The 23,080-nt window shown below is 47.7% G+C and overlaps 1 protein-coding gene across 1 annotated transcript in view; it reads left to right on the top strand.

Moving 5' to 3' along the window:
* The window catches only part of LOC149336880 (ATP-binding cassette sub-family C member 2-like), a 108,161-nt gene that overhangs the window by 51,699 nt on the left and 33,382 nt on the right, over window positions 1-23,080 (top strand). The window contains exons 10-15 of the mRNA XM_089553177.1: window positions 2,982-3,239; window positions 5,053-5,256; window positions 7,622-7,768; window positions 18,271-18,364; window positions 20,829-21,025; window positions 21,248-21,424. Of these exons, the coding sequence (XP_089409303.1) occupies window positions 2,982-3,239; window positions 5,053-5,256; window positions 7,622-7,768; window positions 18,271-18,364; window positions 20,829-21,025; window positions 21,248-21,424 (1,077 nt within the window). The remainder of the gene's footprint in view (window positions 1-2,981; window positions 3,240-5,052; window positions 5,257-7,621; window positions 7,769-18,270; window positions 18,365-20,828; window positions 21,026-21,247; window positions 21,425-23,080) is intronic.

Raw genomic sequence — 23,080 nt, 5'->3', positions numbered from 1 at the left:
AAATCGGGACGTCGAAACGTTCGGATTCCATATAAAATATTCACATGCATACAGGATGCAGACGGCACAGACAAAAATGGCAAAGTTTTCGGCTTGACGGTCTGTGCCCTTTTCGAATTTGCATACACAAAAATAAAAACACTAAATTGGCAGTAACAAACATACATAGGTACAACAGACAAACATAGATATAGGTATAGGCAATCAAAAAGTGCAACGCAAACAGTGTCAAACAAGGACAATCATCACTGCTACAAAAGCCCAAGATCGAAGTGAGAATCAAAAGCCAAGTACGTTTGAGAAGCACGGTACTGAATGGGATAATAGTGTAATACCATGGCTTGTGCGTGAGCGAAGATATGAACCCCTTCTCGGGATGACGTATTCTATATTTAGCACAAAAGCCCAACTTCACGAGGTCAAACCAGCTCACCGGTTTGGGTGAAGCTTGACCTTCAGGATGCCCTTCGGCAAACCGCAAATAAATATTTGCCTGAGTAGGATTCGAAGCTGTGGCGGCGCGAACACATTATCTTCGTAGGCCATTGCACGAGAGCACTAGGCGACCCCCGCAGCCGATCACCCCTCGTGTTAAAGAGCAACACACTCTAGCGCTGTGCATTGCACATCGTATTCTTGATCAACTAATACTATTATCCAGCTGGTCTTCGCGCTTTGAGCTATGTGGTATAAGTTACAGAGAGACGTCCAAGCAGAAATATGCGACACAGCCGGTCACAAAATACAACAGAAATTTCTATAGTCTTGTTGTTACAACATATTTTTTTTCTGTAGTGCTGCGAAGTTGTCTGTTGTTGCGATAAAACTGGCTCTGCTGTTACGACAGGCTACTAAGCGATACTGCAGAAAATGCTGTTGTTAGGACAAGAATTTCTGTTTGTCAGGTCCCAAATTACTGCTGGAAAATGTGTGGTAATAATACAAAATTCTATGCTGTTTTTTTTCGATAGGGATGCGGTGCATGCATTAGCGTGGACAACATTGTGGCAGAAACACGCACGAGAGCAATACGCGTTGGCGTTGATGACATTGCTGCAGAAACGCGGCTTTGGAGCATAGGCTGCCTGCGTACATTGAGTAAATTGGCATGATGAAAAAGTTGAAGATCCACATAACTGGCTTCCTGGCCTAAGAACATATCAATCACGCTTTCGGGCGCGCGGCAATGGTGCCCACTTGCAAAAAACTGTGCTTTCCCGCAATATTTCGTGTTTAGCAATGCTAAATCGCCAGCCAATATTTTTGTGCTTTTGAACAAATTGGATGGGTACACAATAAAGTGTCTTCCTCGCTTCTTTTCTGTAAGGTACCGTTGCAAGAGGAATTAGATAAGAGGACATAAGAGCAATTCATTGAGTGTGAAATATGCATCCGAGGTGTCGTGGAATCATTTTCAATTTCAAGGACACGCATAGGGCTAGATATTCCGACAAAAAAGTGGTTGTTGTAATGGTTAAACATTTTCTGCATGCAAGTGGCGGCCGACATTGTACCAAGCTCATCCTTTCAACATGAACTGCGTTCGCTAGTTTGCACAAAAAAAACCCCGCTGTTTGCGATGTTAACGATACTCAGTTGGCCTGAAGCACAGCACAAACAGTTAACTACTAACTGGACTACATTGATCACAAAAAACAGCGAATCGCCTACGTAACGCCTCCAAGAGTTAAAAAAAGTAAACATCGTAGCACACGTGAGTCAAACGTTTGTGAGCACCGTTAGTTGACCCTTTTATTCATGCTAGTTGCCATAACACGACTTTTATCTTATTGCAAAATGGCTAAAAATCAGGAGCAAATTTAAATTCTGTTTTAATGCATGCTCCTTCATAAGAGTGTTGGCCAAAACAAACGTGGCCAGGGCGCAATTATAAAACTACCCAGAAAGCAACATTACATTATGTTCAGTTATCTAGAGCGAAAAGACCACTACACTACAGACACCACTTTGGGGAACAGTAATAATTATGGCCTGCATTTCGATTTGTTAGCTGGAAGCGTGCTCAAGTTTAGGAAATGGTAACTTATTACCATGACGAGTTCCCACCCTTTCGTACATGACTGAACCGTCTTCACACAAAGTTCCACTCTATGCCAGCAAGGCTCAGCTTCAAAGATTAAAAATGATCAGTTATGAAGAGTTCCTAGAAGTAAAATCAGGCGTCAAAGTTTCCTTCCACCCCGCGACACAGAAGAATTGTGCGCACCAAATCAACACGCCTCATCGTGGTCGACAGTAGGTTGTCAGCAGAGGTGTCACGCTTTTCGGTTGGTCGAAATAGTTATGACGCCAGAGTGCGTGGATTCGAAATATTGAGGTCACCGACTAAAGTCACTGACTCTATCACCGACGGATGCCCGACGCCCCCTATTAGAGCACTCGGCAACTAATAAAAAATAGTTGTCCGCTCTGATAGTGGGCTCAAGGCGTCCGTGGGTGACCACATTACATACCTGATTACTGCGAACAGAGCCATGGATGCAACCGAACTCATTGGAGCAGAGAGGGAGTCCTGCGAAAGAATCAGTCAAAGTCGGCAGTAAAAGTTTGTAGTTGCAATGTGTAGTCAGAGTGTGTGTAGTCAAATAAAGCACAGCACAAACAGTCTCGCAGTCAACGCCAAACAGTGCGCCAGGAAAGGTTTTCGCCTTGCATCGCTTTAGAGAGCCAAAGTGTCCCCTGAATTTTCATTGTATTACGCGCTCTACAATAGCTTGCTTTCTTCTATACCAGCCTATTATTACGGGCTGAGAGTATTCTTAAATAAATAAATATCCCTGTGGTGATTACGACCCCTACGAGATTATCACAGTTTGAAGCGCATATTCCAGAAATTTCCCAGGGACTTCCATTTGGCTAACAGCATACATTTCGTAAAAATTTCTAGTGGTGCATGTAGTTCCTGCTTTTTTAGTACATATGCAGGAGTTGCAACCACGTTCTGGCCTCCATGCATGCAGGTGCTCAGCTACTCTCCTGCAGCACGCGCAACGGTCTCCTCAGGGTACATCGTGTCAGTGATGGGAGTTGATTGCGCCCTCTTATCCTTCAGTGCCCAGCTCATACTGTTGCCAATGTCTGGGTTCCTAAGCATGCCGATCGCCATCTACATGATCACGCAGCGCGTCGGAATGGTTCCAGGCCTCAGCTGCGGGGCTGTGTTCCTCGTAGCTGTCATGGGCTTCTGGGCCGTTGTGCTATCGTATTACGCTCTTCAGGTAAGGGACATTAACAGTGTACTTCACAATACTAAATTGCGGTTGTGCTCGTCCTTCCTGTCCTTGAGATCTAAACAGAGGAGCTGGAATTTCGTAGCGTGAGCTACATTGGCCACAGCCTCGCCGTTTCGCGTGCTTCCTCCGTTGACCATACTGCGCATGCGCGAGGAGCGAGTGACGTCACTGCGCAGAGCTGGCGTGCATCGCCGCGCGCGTTCGCCGTCGCCGCGCGCGCTCGCCGCTGCCGCTGCTGCCGCCGGCGCAGAGCCACGTGACGTCACTGCTCGCGCTACGTATATCCTGGCATAGCACAGCTAAGCCACTGCCAACTTTTTTTTTATTTCTGTGCAACGACAGCCTATACGCTATCACATTTAAATAGCCTCAACTTGCTTCTTCCTTGTCTTTTTGAGGCTCGTTAAAGAAATTTCCAGCCTAAACTATTCATAATAGTTGAAAACACCTTAAGCATGCTGTTTTGCAAAGCCGGGAAATATTTGCCGTTGTTGCTTACTCGATCGTAGGTGCAAAGATACTATACTCGTTTGCACTTATTCCCACCTGAAGGTAGTCAAGAACACAGCCAACCCCAGTTTCCGATCGCCTTCTGTTTCTTCCCTGCATAAACAGACAATACTGCAAATATATTAACGCGATATATCATTAAGGGTCCCGTTCACCGGCAACCCCAGTATCGTCGGCGGGTCGAGAAAAGCTCGCAGGCCACTTTCGTCACGTGAACCTCTGGCCTCATCACAGCCTGCCGACCGGACTGTGGGCAAACTGCCCACCCTGACAGACGGAAGTTAATGATTGGTAGCGAAAGGCTACTCATAATCTCCACCGGTGGCTGTGTTTTGAAACAGCCACTTGCCAGTATTGGCTGCGCCAATATTGGTATGAGGAGTCCCCACGATGTATGAATTCATGAAAGGAGAATACTTGCGCGGGAGGATCTCTAATGCTATTGGATTGTACTTTTAAGAGTAGGTTCAGCGTTACGCGATGGGGAAAGAAAGATCAGTGTCCGTGACGGCGAAGGAATACGCCAAGACGACCCCAGGCCGCTGAAGGGACCATATAAAGCTATCGCGTCATACCCTTAAGGTGCAGCCTGTGTACCCTCGTTTCTTTTAACGGATTTTTCTATGTGCGCGGAGGTGCTTCGCAGAAAAAATTTCTGGCTAGCAGCTGATCATCAGAGAAGTAAACACGTTATTTCAACCAAGCGAGAATTCTTTTATTCCGAAGTGGAACCACCTGCCACCAGACGTTGCACTCGCAAATGACATTGAGGAATTTAAAATGAAGTTATCTGTATATTATTGCTTACTATTGCCATTTTTTTAATTATTTTTCTGTGTGTTTCATTACGTTGTACCCATGCACTCTGACATATCTATAGCTTTCTACAACATGCCCATCTGAGTGTTCAGTATTTGTACTAAAGGCAGCGTTACATTTCTCCTAGCAATTTGCTCCGAGTTTTCTCCGTGTGAATTTTCCCTTTTTGGTGTGTGTATTTATTCTCGTGTTTCGGCTTTTCGACTGTCATATTTCTTCTATTTATTATCTCTCCTTTTGTCAGAATCGTGTGTAGAAGTTTTTTTTCAGTATGCGTTAAGCCCTCGTGTAACCAATTTATTTTTGTTTCTGTGTACCGCTCCCCTCCAAAATGCCCTGGGGGCCATGAGGGTATCGGAAGCAAAAATGAATAAACAAATAAGAAATAACCTCGCAGATATCCTAGAGACAGCTGTAAATTTGCGAGTTGCGAGCTGATTTTGACTTCCCATTCCCATCTCGAGCGCAGAAGAAAAGCATGAAGCTGCGTGATGATCGGCTCAAGCGTATGCTGGACCTGCTCAGCTCTATCAGGACGGTGAAGATGTACGCCTGGGAACAGAGCCACCTGGAGGCCCTTAAGCGATTAAGGGAGCGGGAGCTGAGGCACATCCTCAACGTTAACCTCATCAACGGCGGCGTCGACGCCGTTTACAGCGCACTGAGTTCACTGGTGAGCCAACCCTTCTTTCTTTTGGCCCCAGAAGCAACGCGTCTATCAACATCGACATGCAGGGGAATGGAAAGTTGCATCCTCTCGCGTTAGCTAAAGATATTAAAGTTTCCATTCTTCTGCATCGGCCTTGAGCTGCGCTAAAGGCTGATTTTTATTTTGGCAGCCTAGAAAAATTATGTGCGATGACAAGGCACACGATTTTGGCGCTTTTTTGCAAGCGTTTCTGCGTCTTTTTGTAGCGAAAGCTACATTGGCCACGAACTTGCGATTTCGCTGTGGCGGTGCTCCGAGGAGGCGCAGAGACCAACCTTGAGCCGTCGCCTAGCAACCACCGCAGATGGTGGACGCCGCGCGCTGGCCGCGCCATCTGTCATGACGTCACACCGCGCGCCTCGCCGCGGAGCCGCCGCCGTTTGGTATGACGTCACGCCGCTTGCCTCGTCGTTGAGCTCGCCTCCGCTTTCTCTACGTATATACTTGCATAGCAGAGCTAAGCCACTGTCATTTTTTATTTTCTTCATATGCAGCAGTTTAAGAAAACCTGTCTGTTCTGCAATATGGCCCTTGTTTTGCTATAGATACAGGTGTTCTATTATGCCAGTAAGTGTTCTACACGGGCTTCGGGTTTTACATATTCTTAAATTGGAGCTTCACTATCAGGACAGTCATTTAATAAATGACTCTCATACACGTCAACCCAGTGCCCCGGATAACAAGACTCCGTGAATACTGCACGTACCGCGTCCGAGAACTAATTGCGGTCTGCAGTCTCTAAGATATATCCTACCTTCTCTACTGAATAAGTCTGCGTTTGTAAATGATTTCATTTGTTCCGTAACCACCAACGACATCCCAAATATGTTCCTTTAGTGTGTTGGTATTGCGTGTATATGCCGTGTACTGTGTGAAATGTTTTGTTGTTTGTTGATTACCACACGTTGATTTCTCACTATTCGTTTTAATAGTTGTTCGTTTGTGAATGACCCTCCAGTATGTATTTTATAAGGAGCCAAGAATGCTGACCATTGTGTTTTTTGCGCAATGTCTGCTTTTTCTTTTTTTTTTTTTGGGGGGGGGGGAGGTTACCAAGTTTGTTGCGAAAGCAACACTACGCTAGCCGCCGAGCCATTTCGCGGAGCCGAGGAAAAACCTACTGCGCATGCGCGAGGAGCAGTGACTTCAAACAGCGCACAGCTGGCGTGCCGCCGCTGTCGCTGCGCGGTTGACTCAGAGGTGCCGCCGCCGCGCTCGCCAGTTGCGCATGCGTAGTAGTGACGCATAGCTAGCGTGCCGGGGCCGCCGCTGCTGCGCGCGCTCTCCATCCCCCCTCTCTTTCTCCTCGTTGCTTTCGCAATCCTCCAGGTTTAATCGGAGCTAAACCACTGCCGACTTTTTTTTCCACTCAACTGCTACCGAAGCACCATAGCTATTGGGAGCTTGGTCAAGCCGCAATTTCTTCTTTTTTTCCCTTCTCCTCACCCAAGTATTTGACTGAAACTTAAACGTTGAACCTTGAACATCGAAGATCTGCTTATGAGGAATTGAATTCACATCAAATCTCAAATGACCCTGTGACGTATTCTGTCACAGACGCTTTAGAAGCATGCAGCAAGAAACCATTTTTTAGAAAGCTAAAGGCAACTACTGTTGCGCCCTGTGCCCTGTGCACTGTGCCCTGGAAGAGTTTACACGAGGCTCCTCACCAAGGTTGACCCCAGGCAGCAAAGAAGACCCCAGGCAGCGGAAGGGACCCATTAACGCTTTTTCTTCATTCCATTAGGGACAAGCTTGTCACCTCAATGTTACCAGGTATAGCTATTGACACGGTGAAACAATTCATACGTACTTACACAAACACCTCAGCAATGCACAGTTGCCACCTCCTTAACATCATTTTTTCATCTTTCAGGGAAGCGCAATATTTCCATGTAATTTGGTAGGAACGCTAGTATTACCACGCCCACCAATTCTGGACAATGTATTTTTGAGGGAGAAACCGTTCATGAACGCAATTTTTTCATATAATGTAAGGTTTCGCTATAACAATCACTATATCCTCAGCTCATTCGACGGCAGTCTTGTATACTTTTTCTATTAATATTTTTTTCTATCGTCAAAACCGCTTCCTATTATGTTTTTCTCTGGTAGTCTTAACTGTTCGATACGATCGATGGAAGCACAACGAATGAAATATTTTGCTACATATGGAAAGAATATTTCCATAACAGTGTCTCATATTTTTCAAGTTTTCAAAATTGTCGTCCTCCATTATAACAAAAAGCAAAAGAGTTGAAAAACTGCCGGAATTTTATCGCCAGGAAAGCTGTGATCACGTCAGAGGACTGAATTTTGCACTGTGCAGCTCATCATAGTCATGTATGGGACGCTTGCCCTTGTGGACCCTACGCGGCTCCTGTCAGCATCCGAGGCGTTCTGCTCCGTCTACCTACTTTCCCTCATCGAAGGCTTTTGTTCCAACCTGACCATTGCCATGAGAACGGTGAACGCGGTAAGTGCATACCTCCACTTTCTTGCTCTTGAGTCAGTATACAAAATATGCGACCAAGGTCACAGCGAAACGCTGCCTAACCTCGGCAGGCCGTAGTACACGTGTGGGGAGTCCCGGAGGGTGCCGCGGACTGGCCCTTCTCTTTTCGTTGTGGAAAGAAGAGCAAAACGCTGAAGCCGCGTATCAGTATCGAGCGCTAGCAATATCGAACGAACACTGCGTCATTAGCCATCTTCTCTATATCCGGTACAAATTTTTCGTTATATCCGGATATCTGCTTTTTTGACGCCAACGTATAGAGCGCAAGAATATAAATTGTTTGCCACCGCTTAGAATGTCCTACGTCAGTTAGTTTGGTCGTAATGGACGTTTCGAGTTTCCGGAAGTCATGGTTCAGGAAACCAAAGGTCGTCAATGCGAATCCTTATTATTAGCTACGCTTTGGATCGACTAGTTATCTTATGCTCCGTAACGCGCTGAATCGCGCCATACTACTCCGAACATTTTACGCCAATCAGGTGCTCCACATTCTGTGTATAAATTGTACCACCCACTGGTCTCACTTAAGGGGATTGTGTTTTATAGTAATGCGACCTTGAGTAATTCGATCACTGCGTTAATGCTCTAACAGTTTTATATAGTCTAGGTCGTTTCTACAGCATAGATGGCCATCTTGTGAATGTACGAAACACGAATTCTAATCTATGATTTCATAAAATGACACGATACTCTTCCACGAGCTACAGACTTCACGGATAGCAGTCCAAAAATAAGAGTTAGTTATTTTTCAGACAGAGAGAGAAACTTTATCACAACAGGAATTCGGGGCACGCCCCAGGGTCCCCGCACGACCCCACTGTACTCAAGTGTTTATGTTCCTAAGGTCCATAACACTGGCAGCCCGGTTGGTGGCGATGGTCCGCACGGCCGGGTCCTCCGAGCGCAGCAGGGTCTCCCAGTCCTCCCAGGTCCTGAGGTTCTCTAGGTCTCGCGGGGAAGTGTCCGCCGAACAGAGGTGGTGGTCGTGAAAAACATTTATAGTGCAATAAATATTTACAGAGAGGTGATTGGGGTAGGCCCTATTGGCCCTTTCCCCTAACAATACTAGGTGGAGCCCCTATTCCGGGGCCCCATTGGCAAGCAACGCCGCCCGCGTCCGGTGAACCAAGGCCTTTTGGGTCTTTAGGTCCTGACAGCCGAGCAGGGCCGCCTCCCAGTCCTCTCTGGTGGGGTTGGGGGGGATAGATGGGTTTGCTTGACACGCCCAAACCATGTGGAAGGTGTCAGCCACCTCCCCACAGAACTGGCACGTGCCATCAAAGGATGCGTCGAAATGTTTAAGTACCGCCGGGCACAGTACAGTGTTAGTAAGAATTTTGATGAGGAGGCGCTCGTCAGCGCGATCCAGTCCCTTACAAGGGGCCGGTTAGCGCCGGTGCTCCTCCTTGTAGTAATCGGTGATGTGTTTGAATGTAAGGGCCAGATTGCCTGATTGGGAGTAGGCGTCCAAGGACAGGGAGATAGCCCGGGGAGCGAGTGCGCGGGCGGCCTGATCGGCCTGATCGGCCTGTTCGTTTCCCTGGAGGCCCTGGTGACCGGGGGCCCAAATCAGGTTGCGTGGAGTTGGATCTTCGCATCGGCAGCTATATTCCAATATGCGCCAGGCAAGAGGGGGAGCCCAGCCCAACTCATAGTTCCGACAGGCCCCTCGCGAGTCGGTGATAATGTGTTTCGACTTGGGAGTAGTGAGAGCCAGAGCAATGGCAATCTCCTCCGCGTGTGTTGCGCTGTAGGCTTTGAAAGTGAGCCCGTTAACTGTGTTTGTGTTGTGTACGACTGCGGCCGTGTACCACACCCCGTGGTGTGGGCCGGCAACGTCCACGTAATACACATGTTGTTGGTTATCATAGTATCGCGCCAACGCTTCCGCGCGCGCCTGGCGACGACCGCTATGGTCCTCTCTGGACATGTTGCGGGGAAGGGGTCGGACCCGGAGGGCGCGTCTCCAGGGTTCTGGCACTCCCTCCCTTTCCTCAATATGGTAGTCATGTTTGATGTGTAGCCGGTCCAAGAGGCGGCGACCGGACGTGGTCTGTGCAAGAAGCGTGTATTGGTTGACTAAGTGGGCTTCTCGAAGCTCCCGGAATGTGTTTACCACGCCCAAGGCCAGAAGTCGCTGGTTGGACGTGGTGACCGGGAGGTCGAGAGCCCGCTTGATGACTTTCCGGTGGATGACCTCCAGTTGGTCATCATCGTGTTTGCGCAGGTGCAAGTAGGGGTTTGAGTAGAGGATTCTACTCGTTACGAAAGCATGGGCAAGCCGCAGTGCATCCTTGCTTCGTAATCCGCCCAGCTTGTTAGAGACCCGGCGGACCATGCGGCCCGCCTGGTCTCCCAATGTGCGAAGTTTGGCTAGGGTAGTGTCGACCCTGCGTTGATGGTGTATGAAGAGACCAAGGACGCGGACCTCCTTGGACTCCCGGATCGGTCCCGAGGGGAGACTGATGCAAAGCGGGGTTGTGTCCCGAGGGGAGGGACGTATGTGCACAAATTCTGATTTAGACGGGGCGCACTGGAGTCCGCAGTAGGCCGCGTAGTCGTCGACTAGGGTCGCCGCTGCTTGCAGGCAGGATTCCATGTGGCCCAGGTTACCTTGCGTGGTCCAGATTGTAATGTCATCCGCATAAAGAGCGTGATGTATCCCGGGCAAAGAAGACAATTTGTAGAGGGAAGATGAAGCATTGCCAAATTGTAGAGGAGGGGAGACAGGACCGCGCCTTGAGGTGTTCCCCTGGAGCCGATGGTGTATGGCCCGTGTTCCGCATCTTGTATGCGTATGTAGGCTTGACGGTCTGTAAGAAATTGTTTTACGTAGTTGAATGTTTTTTGGCCACAGTTGGTGTTACTGAGGTGGTCCAGGATTACCTCGTGTTTGACGTTGTCGAATGCGCCTTTAAGATCCAAGGCCAGGACCACCTTGTCGTTGTGGGGACATTCGACAGAATCTAAGATGTCGTGGTGAAGCTGCAGAAGTATATCCTGTGCAGACTTGTGAGGGCGAAAACCGAACATGGTGTCCGCGAAAGTGTGCTGTGTTTCGAGAAAATCGGAGAGTTTGTCGCGCACCATCGTCTCCATCAGCTTGCCGACACAAGACGTGAGGGATATGGGGCGAAGGTTTTCCACATCAATAGGTTTGCCGGCCTTCGGAATAAGGGTCACGAGAGCCGATTTCCAATCGAGAGGGAGAGGAGTCTCTCCGTCCCAAATGCTATTGATGTATGCGGCGTAGGCTGCGTCGGGAAGGTTGGCCAAGAGCTTGACCGTAACCTTGTCGCGCCCGGGTGCAGTGCCTCGCTTCATTTTGCTTAAGGCTGCCCGGAGGTCGTGGAGTTGGAAAGGCTTGTCCAGCTCCGTGTTCTCTTCGCCTGCATACGTGTACGCTGCCTGCCGGGGGTCCTTAGTGGTGCACAGGTAGCGATCCCTGAGGGAAAGGATGTGGAGGGAAGAGGCGAAGGGTTCTGGGCATAGGGCGCATGCTGGAGTGGGGAAGGAGGGATGATAGTGGGCTAAGGTAAGGGGTGAGGGGAGTGTGTGTGTCTGTAGTCTGCGCCAGAGTGTTGCGTGTTTGTTATCTAGGGAGGGTTGGGGCGGGGGGTAGAGCTGGAGTGAGGCTCTGTATGCCTGCGTCAGCTCGCTGAATGAGTGCATGCGCTACTTCGTGAATCCCCGATCCGAGGCCAGCTGCGCCCGGTTTAAAGAACCTCAGCAAGGCAGAAATTTGGGCGAGTTGGTAAGTATTCATGATATTGTTCACAGCGTAACAAGAACGGGCTAAAACAAAGCTCAACAAAGAACCTCGGGCTAAAAGGTTGCCAGCCTTGTTTCCGGGATTCCCGGAGTGCGTAGGCACCCATATCAACTCCACTTGGCGGGGAGGGGGTGCATCGGGCGAGTCCAGCATGTCAAAAGCAGGGACATGAATTCCGCCTCGAGGAAAATTTAGAATCGCAGTTTTCGAGTCACTAAAAATATACCGGGCTTCCGTGCGAGTGATAGCGAGTGCTATGGCGGCTTCCTCTGCAGCCTCCGGGGATGTGTCTGGAGGGAGAGGTAGTTTGAGGAGGGTGGATGAAGAGGAGTCCACCACAGCTGCGGTCGCTTCATCACTCGTGCAGGCAGCGTCCACCCATACGGCGTCCGGCTCGGAGCCGTGCGCTCGATGGAGTGCCTTCGCACGGGCTCTGCGGCGCTGCTCATGGTGCGACGGGTGCATATTCCTCGGGAGAGGCCTGATCAGGAGCTCCCGGTGAAGGGGCCGTGGGATAGTGAGGAGGTTGGGTCGTTGGCCGGTATTCTGATGCCGAGGGAGTCCAGGATATACCGACCTGTGGAGGTTTGTGTGAGCCTGATGTATTGGGCCTGTCGTTATTTTTCAGAGGTGAGCAAGTCAGTTTACGGCAGGATGAAGCATTCGAACCTTCAAAGCAAACTTCATACGCCAAGTCCATTCACATTCAATTCGTTTCCTTTGTATTTTCACTGTTTTTGACTAGCTGACTGTACTTCAGCCAGTGACAAAGAAGAAAAGCGGAGCGCACCAATTGACAAGGAGTGAAAAAACAACTAAATTAAATTCATACACATTCCTATAATACCAGCCCTGATATTCTATTTCCTCCGCGTGTCTCTACTTGTACAAATATGCATCCTGATGAGCTGTGTGCAGGTATTAAGGAACTCCGTAAGAGACAAACGCTATTTTTATTATGCCGGCGCGCGCAACCTGATTTCACTATGGTGTTTATTAAGGCGAAAGCCTTTAATACCTCATCGTTGTCGACAGAAGGTTGTCAGCAGAAATGCCACGCTTGTGACGAGTGTCCACCGAGATATGTGAGACAGTTACTGCGTAATTTCCTTTCCTCAAATACAATTTCCATTTTCCTCATTACGGCCCCTCTTTTTCTTTCTTCTTTCACTCACACTTCCTCTCTTCCTGTACGGCGCGGTTTCGGTGTCCACCGAGATGACAGAGAATTACTGCGCCATTTCCTTTCCTCAAAAAATTCAGAGGGGCAATTTGTCGACCTAAAGTGCAATGAGGCGAGAGCCTTAAGCGCGGTGTTGCTGCTTGCGTCACTGATGTGTGGTTAAGATGTTAAGTACAAAATTGTTTTTAATCTTGGAGACACCGGAGGGCGCTTGGCAGGCATCCCTCTGATTCGACGCCTTTAGCTTAGCCATCACCACGTTCGGCTGCGGAACGGAATGGTGGTGGTTCGAATCGTGCACAAAGATTGTTTCTTGCGAAAGCAGCACGCGATCTGCTCCAGCACTATCGTCTTTCTCGCCAACTCTATCCAGGTCCGCACCAAGAACTTACAAAGACAGAGGCCGTCACATGGCGCCAACTCCAGACGGACACTTTCCCCAATCCGAAAAGATTCCATAATATATTTCCTTAACGGTATATGCCGATGTGTAAACACTGCAATATCCCAGCAGACCTCCTTCATATGGTCTGCACTTGTCCACGACAACACATGCCAACACCCACACAACATACCTGGGAGGCTCGTCTACGCAGCTCTACCCTAGACGACCAACGAACGCTCATCGGTCTCGCTCTAGAGGCTGCCAGATTCCAAGGAGTCTTGGCCGACCCCTAGATCTGGGCCTTCGGCCCCTTGACTGTTTTAATAAATGTTTACCAACCAACTCCCACAGCCAAAGGGAGACCTAAGGTTGCCGCCGTAGCTACGCTGACCTTGTTTCAATTGGTCGAAATGGTAGTAAGCAGGACAGAGTTTGGATAATTGTTTAATTAACAAATTATCCTTATTATACTTTATAGTCAGACCGGATAAATAAATAAAACCGAGTAGGAAATTGGTCGAGTTGGGGAATCGAACCAGGGTCTCTGAAGTGCGAGACGAGATCGCTCACCACTCCGCCATGCCAGCTCGATGGTTTTGGAATGAAAAAAGGCGCGTCTAGTGAATACGGTGTCTTCGTTCACTCCCATCTTCCTCCCTTCTCGTTACGGCGAGGTTCAGGTGTCCACCGAGATATGCGATACAGATACATTTCGTTTCCTCAAAAACCAGTTTACCGACGAGCAAGGCGTAGAGCCAAACGGGTGATGGCGTTCTGTGGACTACCTGGCAGCGTTGCAAGATGCTGTCGCGTTCCACTTTTAGAGGCGAAGCTTAACATCTTAACCGCACATCAGTGACGCAAGCAGCAACACCGCACTTAAGGTTTTCGCCTCACCGCACTTTAGGTCAACAAAGTGCCCCTGAATATTTTCTGGTCTGAATAGAAAAGTGTGAGGAACGCCAGCTGTGCGTAGTGACGTCACTTGCTCCTCGCGCATGCGCAGCACGGCTCGTGACACCTCTGCTCACTACCTTCTGCTGACAAGATTTTGTCGACAACGATGAGGCATTAAAGGCTTTCGCCTTAAAAAGCGTTGCGTTCAAAGGGCAAGGCATCGCGCCGAACAGGTGATGGCGTTCTGTCGACTCCCTGGCAGCGCCACAACACGCTGTCGCGTTCCACTCCTAAAGGCTAAACTTAAGCGTTGGTTGGTGTGGTTTATTGCAATTCAGGCTAAGAGGGACGTCGTAGTGAAGGGAACCATCTGGAGTTCTTTAACGTGCACTGACATAGCACAGTACACGGACCTCTAGAATGTCACCTTCATCGAAATTCGGCCGCTGCGGCCGCGATCGAGCCCGCATCTTTCAGGCCAGCAGCCGAGCGCGGTAACGGCTGAGCCACCGCGGCGGGTAAGCTTAGGCGTCATTAATTAGCACTTAATTATTGTTTGATTATTAGCCATTAATTAGTAAAATGTCATTACATAGTAATTAGTACTTAATTATGCGTGACGTCATCCAGTGGTGATGCAACCAGTACCACAAGGCAGTCAAAGTGGTGCGGAAAACGCTTTCGCCTCTACGCACTTTAGTCAGTCAAAGTGCCCCCTGAATATTTTCCAGCTGGTAAAGCATCGTCCTGTACACAACATCTGCGTTAAAGTCTTCTTATACTAATACGCTCTTTTTCATAAAGCCCGGTGACAACAAGTAATAGAATTTGATTAGAGAAATAAGTCGCAAAAGAAAAAACTACTTTACGGAAATAAGGTGGGGTGTTTGCCTCCTCAAGCGAGAAATTCTGGATAAAGAAGAGTGCTAAACCCCATTATTTAGAAGAAAAACACAAAGACATATAACTTTCAAATTAGAGCGCCCCTCATCCCTCCCCCCCTTCCAAGGGTTGCACATGGAACTTACCCGGCAATGGCGCATGCTAACTATTTCAGTTTTTATCACAGCAATCACTTGTTTCTTATTGTATGGTGAAAAGAAAACCTGCTCTTCCAATTCATGCTGCCCGGGAAATAATGATCGATAGGCGAGCCCGAGTTTTTTGCTTCACATGGGAACGGTCTCTTCATAGCAGTCTGTAGTTGGGCTATTTCGTGAATAGTAGACCAGCGTTCTTTATGCCGTCTCTTTCCTGTCCTCTCTGTGCCATGTTTGCCGTATATTTCGTGTCGTATAGGGCACAATGCGCCGGTTCGTTAACTTTTTTTCGCGAAAGGCTAAATGACTAGGAGCAGACTAATTAGAGCTGTGCATGGGCTCGGGCCTTGCGGAAGTCCATTCACCCGGGCCGGGGCCGGGCTCGGGCCACAGTATACGAGGTCTGTTAGAAAAGTATCCGACTTTATTTTTTTTTGCGAACTCCTGATGGATATGAGACAAGCGCGCTTGCATCAGGCGACCTTGAACCTTCATGCGCATGCATGAATTTTTCCCGCCTGCCGACAGCGTCAGTCGCTGGGAAGCAGCGTTTGAGTGAGGCAGTGTGCAGTGCTCTCGTCGGTTTTTTATTGAAAGGAAAATGGCGGAGTGAAAGGAGCAGCGCTACTGCAACAAATTTTGCCATAAACTTGGCGACAGCCGAGTGGAAACCATTCGAAATATTCAGACGGCTTTCGGTGAAGATGCTATGAGCAGCACACAGTTAAAGCAGTGTTACAATTGTTTAAAAGATGGCCGCACACCGGTGGAGAACGAGCCACGCTCCAATCGGCCATCAACATGCCAAAATGACCAGGTCATTGCCGAACTGAAGGCTATGGTGATGCGGGACTGTCGCGTGACTATCCGAGAAATTGAGGAAGAGGTGGACATGAGCAATTTCTCCGAACATTCCATTATCACCGAAGATTTGGCCATGGAGAGAGTTGCGGCGAAATTCGTGCCGAAGCTGCTCACGGTGGAGCAAAAGCAGCTTCGTGTTGAAGTCTCACAGGACATGCTGGATTCCGCAAACAGTGACCCCGACTTCATCAACGTCATAATCACTAGTGACGATTCTTGGGTGTACAGGTACGACCCGGAAACCAGATCCCAGTCGTCAGAGTGGAAGTATTCCACGTCACCAAGACTTAAGAAGGCCCGCCAATTGCGCAGCAATGTGAAAGTGATGCTGACTGCTTTCTTTGACACCCTCTGTGTGGCAGACCACGAGTACGCACTCTACAGGGTCAAACAATGACCAAAGAGTACTACAGGGATGTCCTCCGTTGCCTACGTGATGCTGTGCGGTGCAAGAACCCGGAGCTGAGGTCAACAAGAAATTTGCGCACCCATCGCGCCAATGCTCCTGCACATTCCTCGCACTCGAATCAGATTTTTTGGTGAAAAACCAGACTCCTGTAGTTCAACAGACTCCTTACTGTCCTGATATGGCCCCTGCAATTTCTGGCTGGTTCCCAAAATCAAAATGCCATTGAAAGGAGCGCGATTTCAGACAAGGAAGAACATTATGGCTGCAACGACAGCTGAGCTAAACTCCATTCCGAAAAGAGCCTTTCGGAATACTTCCCACAATGGCAGCACCGCTGGGAGAAGTGTGTGGAGTCCCAAGTAGACTACTTTAAAGATGACTAGGTTTGCAACGCTCCAGTTATGCAAGTTTTTTTTTCAACGGCCAAAGGTCGGATACTTTTCTAACAGACCTCGTATTTGTCTCCCACGGGCCGGCCGGGCTTCGCGAGCGAGTAGTTGGCCACAGAGTCGACCCCTTGCTCAGAGTTTGATCTATCACAGTTTTGTAGAAGCAAAGCAGCGACGTACTCAAAGCTTTCTCTTCTTGCCAAGAAAGTCTTAGCGATTCCTTCTACCTGTTCAAGGAGCGAGAGAAATTTCAGCGCTGCCGGGTTCATTATGCAGGAGCGCCGCACTTGCCTTAAGCCGTCATTTATGGACGATTTGTTGTCTTTACATAATAACTTGGAGTGGTAACTCTCTATATGCTCCGTGTTTGCATATACTCACTAATTTTCATCTAGACCATGAGAGCCGAGCATTTTAAAAACACTGAAATAAACTGATTTTCCTTAAATTATGTATGTCTGTTAAATCGTCACTTCAATTTCAGTTTTGCAGGTCGGGCCGGGTCCGGGCCGGGCCTTAACTCGGGCCGGACCCGGGCGGGCTTAGGTTTCTTCAGTGTCGGGCCGAGCCGGGCCTCTGTCAGTAGTGTAGGGCTCGGGCCGGGCGCGGGCTGACATTTGCGGCCCGTGCACAGCTCTAGGAGCAGTGTTCTCGTGACGAGTGTATGCTTATGCAAAGCCCACTTGTAGACGAGTATCACGGTTGAGAACGCTGTTGCGGGAGCAAAAATAAAAACTGGCAGGTTTATGCAGGTTTAAGTAAACAGGGTGACTGAGTTGCCAAGGATATTCATTTGAAGAAAGTACTTGGAAGGTATGCAGTTGTGTTCAAGTCAAAATATTCACCATAGTTTGGAAATAAACCGACAAGTTCCGTTGCCATTGATTAGCAGATTGCGACATTTACCGAATGCATTTGTTCGATAATAATAGTGATTTCCTCCTGCTGCTGCCGCAAGCACATTTCTGGCAATTTGGAAATTTCTTCTTCCAGTTCTAATTCCTTAAAAACCTGCAGAAAAAAGTTGACTAGTCTGACAAGGCCTGAGCTCTCATGTGCTCGCCGGTAAGGAAGTGTGACCGATATAGAAAATCGAACTCTTCTATCAATGAGCTTTTACAAGCATAGAAAATATTGTTATCAGCAATATATAATTGATATGCATTATTTTGTGCAAATATATGGAGCTGCTAAGAGAAACAGCAATAACTTTTGACTGAGTTTAAATGTGAACACACGTTCACAGTTGAAAACCTCATGATTTCTCTAAATTTCTAGAGTACGAATTTCAATAATGACATTGCAATGATTCCGCGGATCGAGTAGTTTATAATATCTTTCATTGAAAACAGCTCAATGTCCTGGGCACACTTTCTCAAAATGAAGAGGGGGTGTGACGAACACTTGAACGAATTTTAAATGGTTAACAATGTAGAACCCACGGCTGATGGCGACCAATTTAATATTGCTGAATTTCGAACTCAGAGACCCATATTTTTACTGAACCGTTCTCTCTTTCCGCAGACTGGCATCGCCCTGAATCGAGTGCTTACACTATGCACCGGCGAAGAAATATCGGACGACCAACAATTAATAACGGACTCGTGTGTTCAAAAGGGTAAGGTGCTTTTAAGGCGTGGTTGCCGGGTAGCTGGTAGTACATGGTAAACGTGAAGAGCGGCAAACACAGGGACGTAGGCGCTTGTGTGTCGTCTTGCTTACGTCCCTGTGTTTGCCGCGCTTTACGTTTGCTATGGTGTTTTTTGTTTTCTAATATCTGATGACGGAGATATATCACTCGGTTAGCATGTATAATTAGGAAGTCTGAAGCAGAAACCTCAAATATCGGGCTAACCTCTTCCAGCGATGGAAACTTTTGGATTTGACATCAATCGATCAATTTCATTCTTAGTTTTCTTTACAAAAAATTATGGCAACGTTTAAGTCACCTTAAGGGTGGATTGCGGCAGCATTAGAGCCGATGTTGCTGCTATGTGTTTATGTGTTCTTGCCTGTTGTTCCAAGATGTACGCAATGTTGTGACTGTGATCGTATCTTTCTTTGCATACACAAACTCGTGCGCTTGGTGAGTGCAACGTGGCCATGTTCCAACATCCCTGTCGCGGTCTTTCCGACTGCGCGCTCCTCCTTATTTTTCAGTCTTAGCTTTTTCACCTATGGTCGCATGACCTTGTGACGTGTGGCCCTTTCGCCCAATCAGCGACTTTTGAGACTAATGCAGGACGCGAACTCGTAAGATGTGCAGTGCAACTCAGCGGTATACACGTGGTCATTGAAATTAATGTAATTGAGTTAATTTAATTTTGATCTGCACGCCAGAACGCTGCTCACTACATTCTAGGCCGGTTATAGTGACGTCACAAGGTCATGTGACCAATCTCGGCCAATGGCGCCTTTTCTGCCAGACGCACGGTGTGCACTCTCAAATGTGAAGTCTAATGTTTCGCATTCAAAACCGATGGCCAGCAGAAAAAAGCAATCATCATAACCGCTTGACAAGACTAAACTGGACATATATGGCGCAGATATAGCAATTCAAGACATATTGAAAATGAAGAGGTAATATATAAAAAGCGAGATCTTTTCGGCTGATATGCAATACGAACGCATTATCGCAAGTATACTTCTCAGCACTAAAATAGGTCAGGAGCTGTTTAACTGCACTGGAAAGGATATTGGTTGCATGCCGCGTCTAAGCTGAAATTTGTTTCTCGAAACTTAATACGAACCCAGAGTTTTAGTGCAAGCAAAATTTTGATTTATTTTGTCAACATCCATTCGCGTTAGGTACAATTATTTATGACTGTCTCTGACCTTTGAAGCGAGTACTAAAGTGTTTCGAGCATGTTAGCTTCGGTTTGTGCACATTTCAGCTATGTAGAATCGAAGAATATACATATGATGCGTGAAATTACTAGACCGATCAAAGCATGTTAACTTCCTGTCCCTCACTACAAATCAAGCCAAACCAAATTACTGAAGAAAATAACAAGCTTGAGGCAGCATTTTTTCTCAATTATGAGCTCTATAGTCAAGCCAGCAGCGTAAATAACTGGAATCGATCAAACACAAAAAAAAAATAGAATCCTTTAAAACTAAAGCAAGACAGAAGAAGAATAAAAGAAACAAGGAAAAAATGTGCGAGCATGAAAAAGTTAGAATTCATACCCGTAGAAGCATAGTTTGAATACGACATCTCTTATTGTTTTGGAGTGTACAGAGGTATGCTCGAAGCTGCAAAAACCAACCATGTTGTCGAACAACGCAGGCACAGCAGGGAGACAGGCAGGAATATGTTTCCAGAGGTTTTAACACAAAGTATAGAGCTTGTAATTTCCTTGACACATTATATAGGGCATGTAGCTGAATTCTATCTTCTTGTCTGGAAAGGCGGAACACGTGTGCAAGAATAATAGTTCATGCATGCGCAGTTGCGTACGGGCGCCTTCCCTCTCGACTGAGGTCGTTCCCGACTGAACATTCAAGCCCACTACACATTTAACGCTCCTACCCGTTCGCACTCTATCCTGCTCGACGGACAACAGTCCAACATACCGGATGACGCTGCGAGCATTTGTAGTAAGGTGAATGGCTGCAGTTACATAGTTTATAACCAATAGATGAGTTAGTAACAAAGCGAAGGTAAAAATAAACACTAAGGATCCAAATATCACCACGAAAATTTCTCATCATCCATTATGGGAGAAGTCTGGCTACTTAGTTTGTGTTGGGACATTTCCCGAGTGCGAAGGTAGCCGGCGCCAATCCTTGTTTGGTGTGTGCACGGATTCTAGCCCGAAAGCTATTGGGAACCGGCGCAGTGCCGAGCAGTATTGAGCTCGGCCGCGATTGAAACTGGCCGTGTATCAGCGTCATCTGCATTTAGTTCGATCGTAATCAATTCACTCAGAATTGATATCGGTAGCGTAGCATAGGTAATAAACACATGCGGGAGAATTTGCGTGGACAGTTTGTTTTGTCATTTTTGAGGTAAATACAGGACAGGGTATAGAGTTCTCAGCGAAAACTGCCCGAGCTCAAAGCAAAGAGTATTCGTGCAGGAGAGGTGTTCCTGCAGGACTGCACCTTCTCCAGGAGCACCAAAGAGGAGTGCCCGCCGGCCCTCAAGGGCATCAACCTGAGCGTTGCACCGGGCTCCCTGGTGGCCATCGTGGGGTTCGTGGGCAGCGGCAAATCTACCCTACTGTCCGCCATCTTGGGAGACTTGCGCCGCGTCGAAGGCACCCTCCGCATCAGTGTGAGTGCGTCCAGTTGTCTTAAGCCAGCGGAATGGATTCCAAGAGGAGGCTAGTCTCACGAATTGTCAGGTGTCACGTCACGAATTGCGGGGTGAAGGTTGGTCTACGAGCGGGCATATTTTTCTGTGCTCTGAGTTATCACACGCGCACAATACTAAGATAACACCACAAAATACCGGAAAGTAAACCCGAGGCTGATATACCTTCGCTACGATGTCCAGGGCACCATCGGCTACGTGCCACAAGCGGCTACTGTGTTCAACGCAACGCTCCGAGACAACATCCTGTTCGGCAAACCATACGATCCGACGCTCTACAGACGCGTGCTGGAGGCATGCGAGCTCATTATGGACATCAACACGTTTCCAGGTGGCGACCTCACTGAGATAGGAGAGAAGGTGAGTTGGCGTTCCCTGTCACTTAGACCACGACTGCGCCACGTGGGAAAAGCGCACAGCAATAGGCAATCATATCCCAACAACAGTTCGGTAATTTCGTGAGAATTTTCTTCCTGGCGTTCTTAGCGGCATTCTCTGTCTGCACAGCAGTCGGTGCGGAGTTCATTTTAAAGCCTCAAGAGTAGTTTTAAAAAACATGTTGGTACTGTAAGAGATAAGTGTCAAAGACTGGTTTCCCCGAGAATTTCACCCCAAAGAAGCCAAGCACAATGCCAGCGGAAGGCTTATGCCCACTGAAAAGCGGTAGTGTAGAGGGCGGAACTCGGTATTCAACTCCTAAACTGCTTGCATATGAAGCGGATGATCAAACCACAAGGCAACTGATGCATCTCTGTATAACAGCTCCACTAAAGTTTCATGGTTCAAAGACGCGATTGCCCATGCCAGCTTTCACAGATAAAGGTAACCAAGGTTTTCAAAAAGCCAGAATGTCCCAGCCGAGTGGAACCAAATGAGTGCCGCTGAGAGTCGCAGGGCCTCGTGCGTGGTATTTTTTTTTTGTTCTCCAATGGTTTTTCCTTCATAAAGAGTAATTAGCTAACCTTCAAGAATGAAGTGTCAATTCAGAATGTGTAGGTCTTCTTAAAGAGCAGATTGATGAAATGTTTTCACCAAGGTACCGTTTACACCTCTACATTTACCGGCCTTTAAAGACAGCCCGTAAAAAAAAATATATACCACATGAATTCTGCTGGAGGCTATGCAAGGCACACACGCTTTGGGTGCAGCACTCCGGAGAAAAGCGGATTCCTTGCTCTAAAGCCCTTCATAGGATGCCGAAGTTGCACCGCCGTCACATGAGAGCTTTTGTATTTTGCAGGCTTTACAGCACCATGGCGGTCTACAACTTTGGCACTCACACTTCCGTCCTGACACTAATGTTTAAAAAGTTATTTAATTAGTATTACTTATTTATTATGCTTCCAGAACAAAAATATATTGAGACTGGACATTGCGACGTTAAACAGCACCTACGCCTAAGACGCTTACTTGTTTAAAATCTTGGTTACTTTTAGCTGGGACACTCGGTCGAAGCGAAAACCCTTCCGAGGATCTCCAGTGTTTGTACTGCCGATTAATCGAAGAAAAGCTAGGCAATCGTAGAAATTAAAATAAAAATTTGTGTCAGAAGATTAGAAACCAATAAAATAATAAAAAACGTGTTTGCATGGCCTCCGAGAGCTGTACCTGTCGGGCAAACTGTTGCATGAGCATATACACTTGATCCCCCTTACCATCAAGAGCGCGCTGCCCAGAAAAGCTTTGCCTGAAATGCGTTGTAGCCGAGCATAAATGCGCATTCATTCTTTCACGACCTCGCTTGCTCGCAACTCCGATTCCTCTTCCTCGAGTCAATGATCCCCCCCCCCCCCCCCCCCCCATGCACTTTTCAGCGAACTCACCCTATCCCCTCGTTATCTCTCTCCCGGAGTCTTTATTCTGGCAGTTCTTAGCTTCACCCTCGCCCCTTCCCGCTTTCTAGAGAAGGCTCAGCCCTATACTGATCAGTCTCGGGCACAGCGCACGTCAGATATCCTTCATGAAAGTGGTAAAGGTTAGCACTGTTAGTGCAAGCCATTAAAAAAACTCCCGCAA

This window comes from Amblyomma mixtum, chromosome 7 (genome assembly GCF_055824585.1).
Source record: "Amblyomma mixtum isolate Tamu chromosome 7, ASM5582458v1, whole genome shotgun sequence".
Classification (NCBI taxonomy): Eukaryota; Metazoa; Arthropoda; class Arachnida; order Ixodida; family Ixodidae; genus Amblyomma; species Amblyomma mixtum.
The sequence above is the reverse complement of the archived record's forward strand: the minus strand, read 5'-3'. Positions and strand labels throughout refer to the sequence as shown.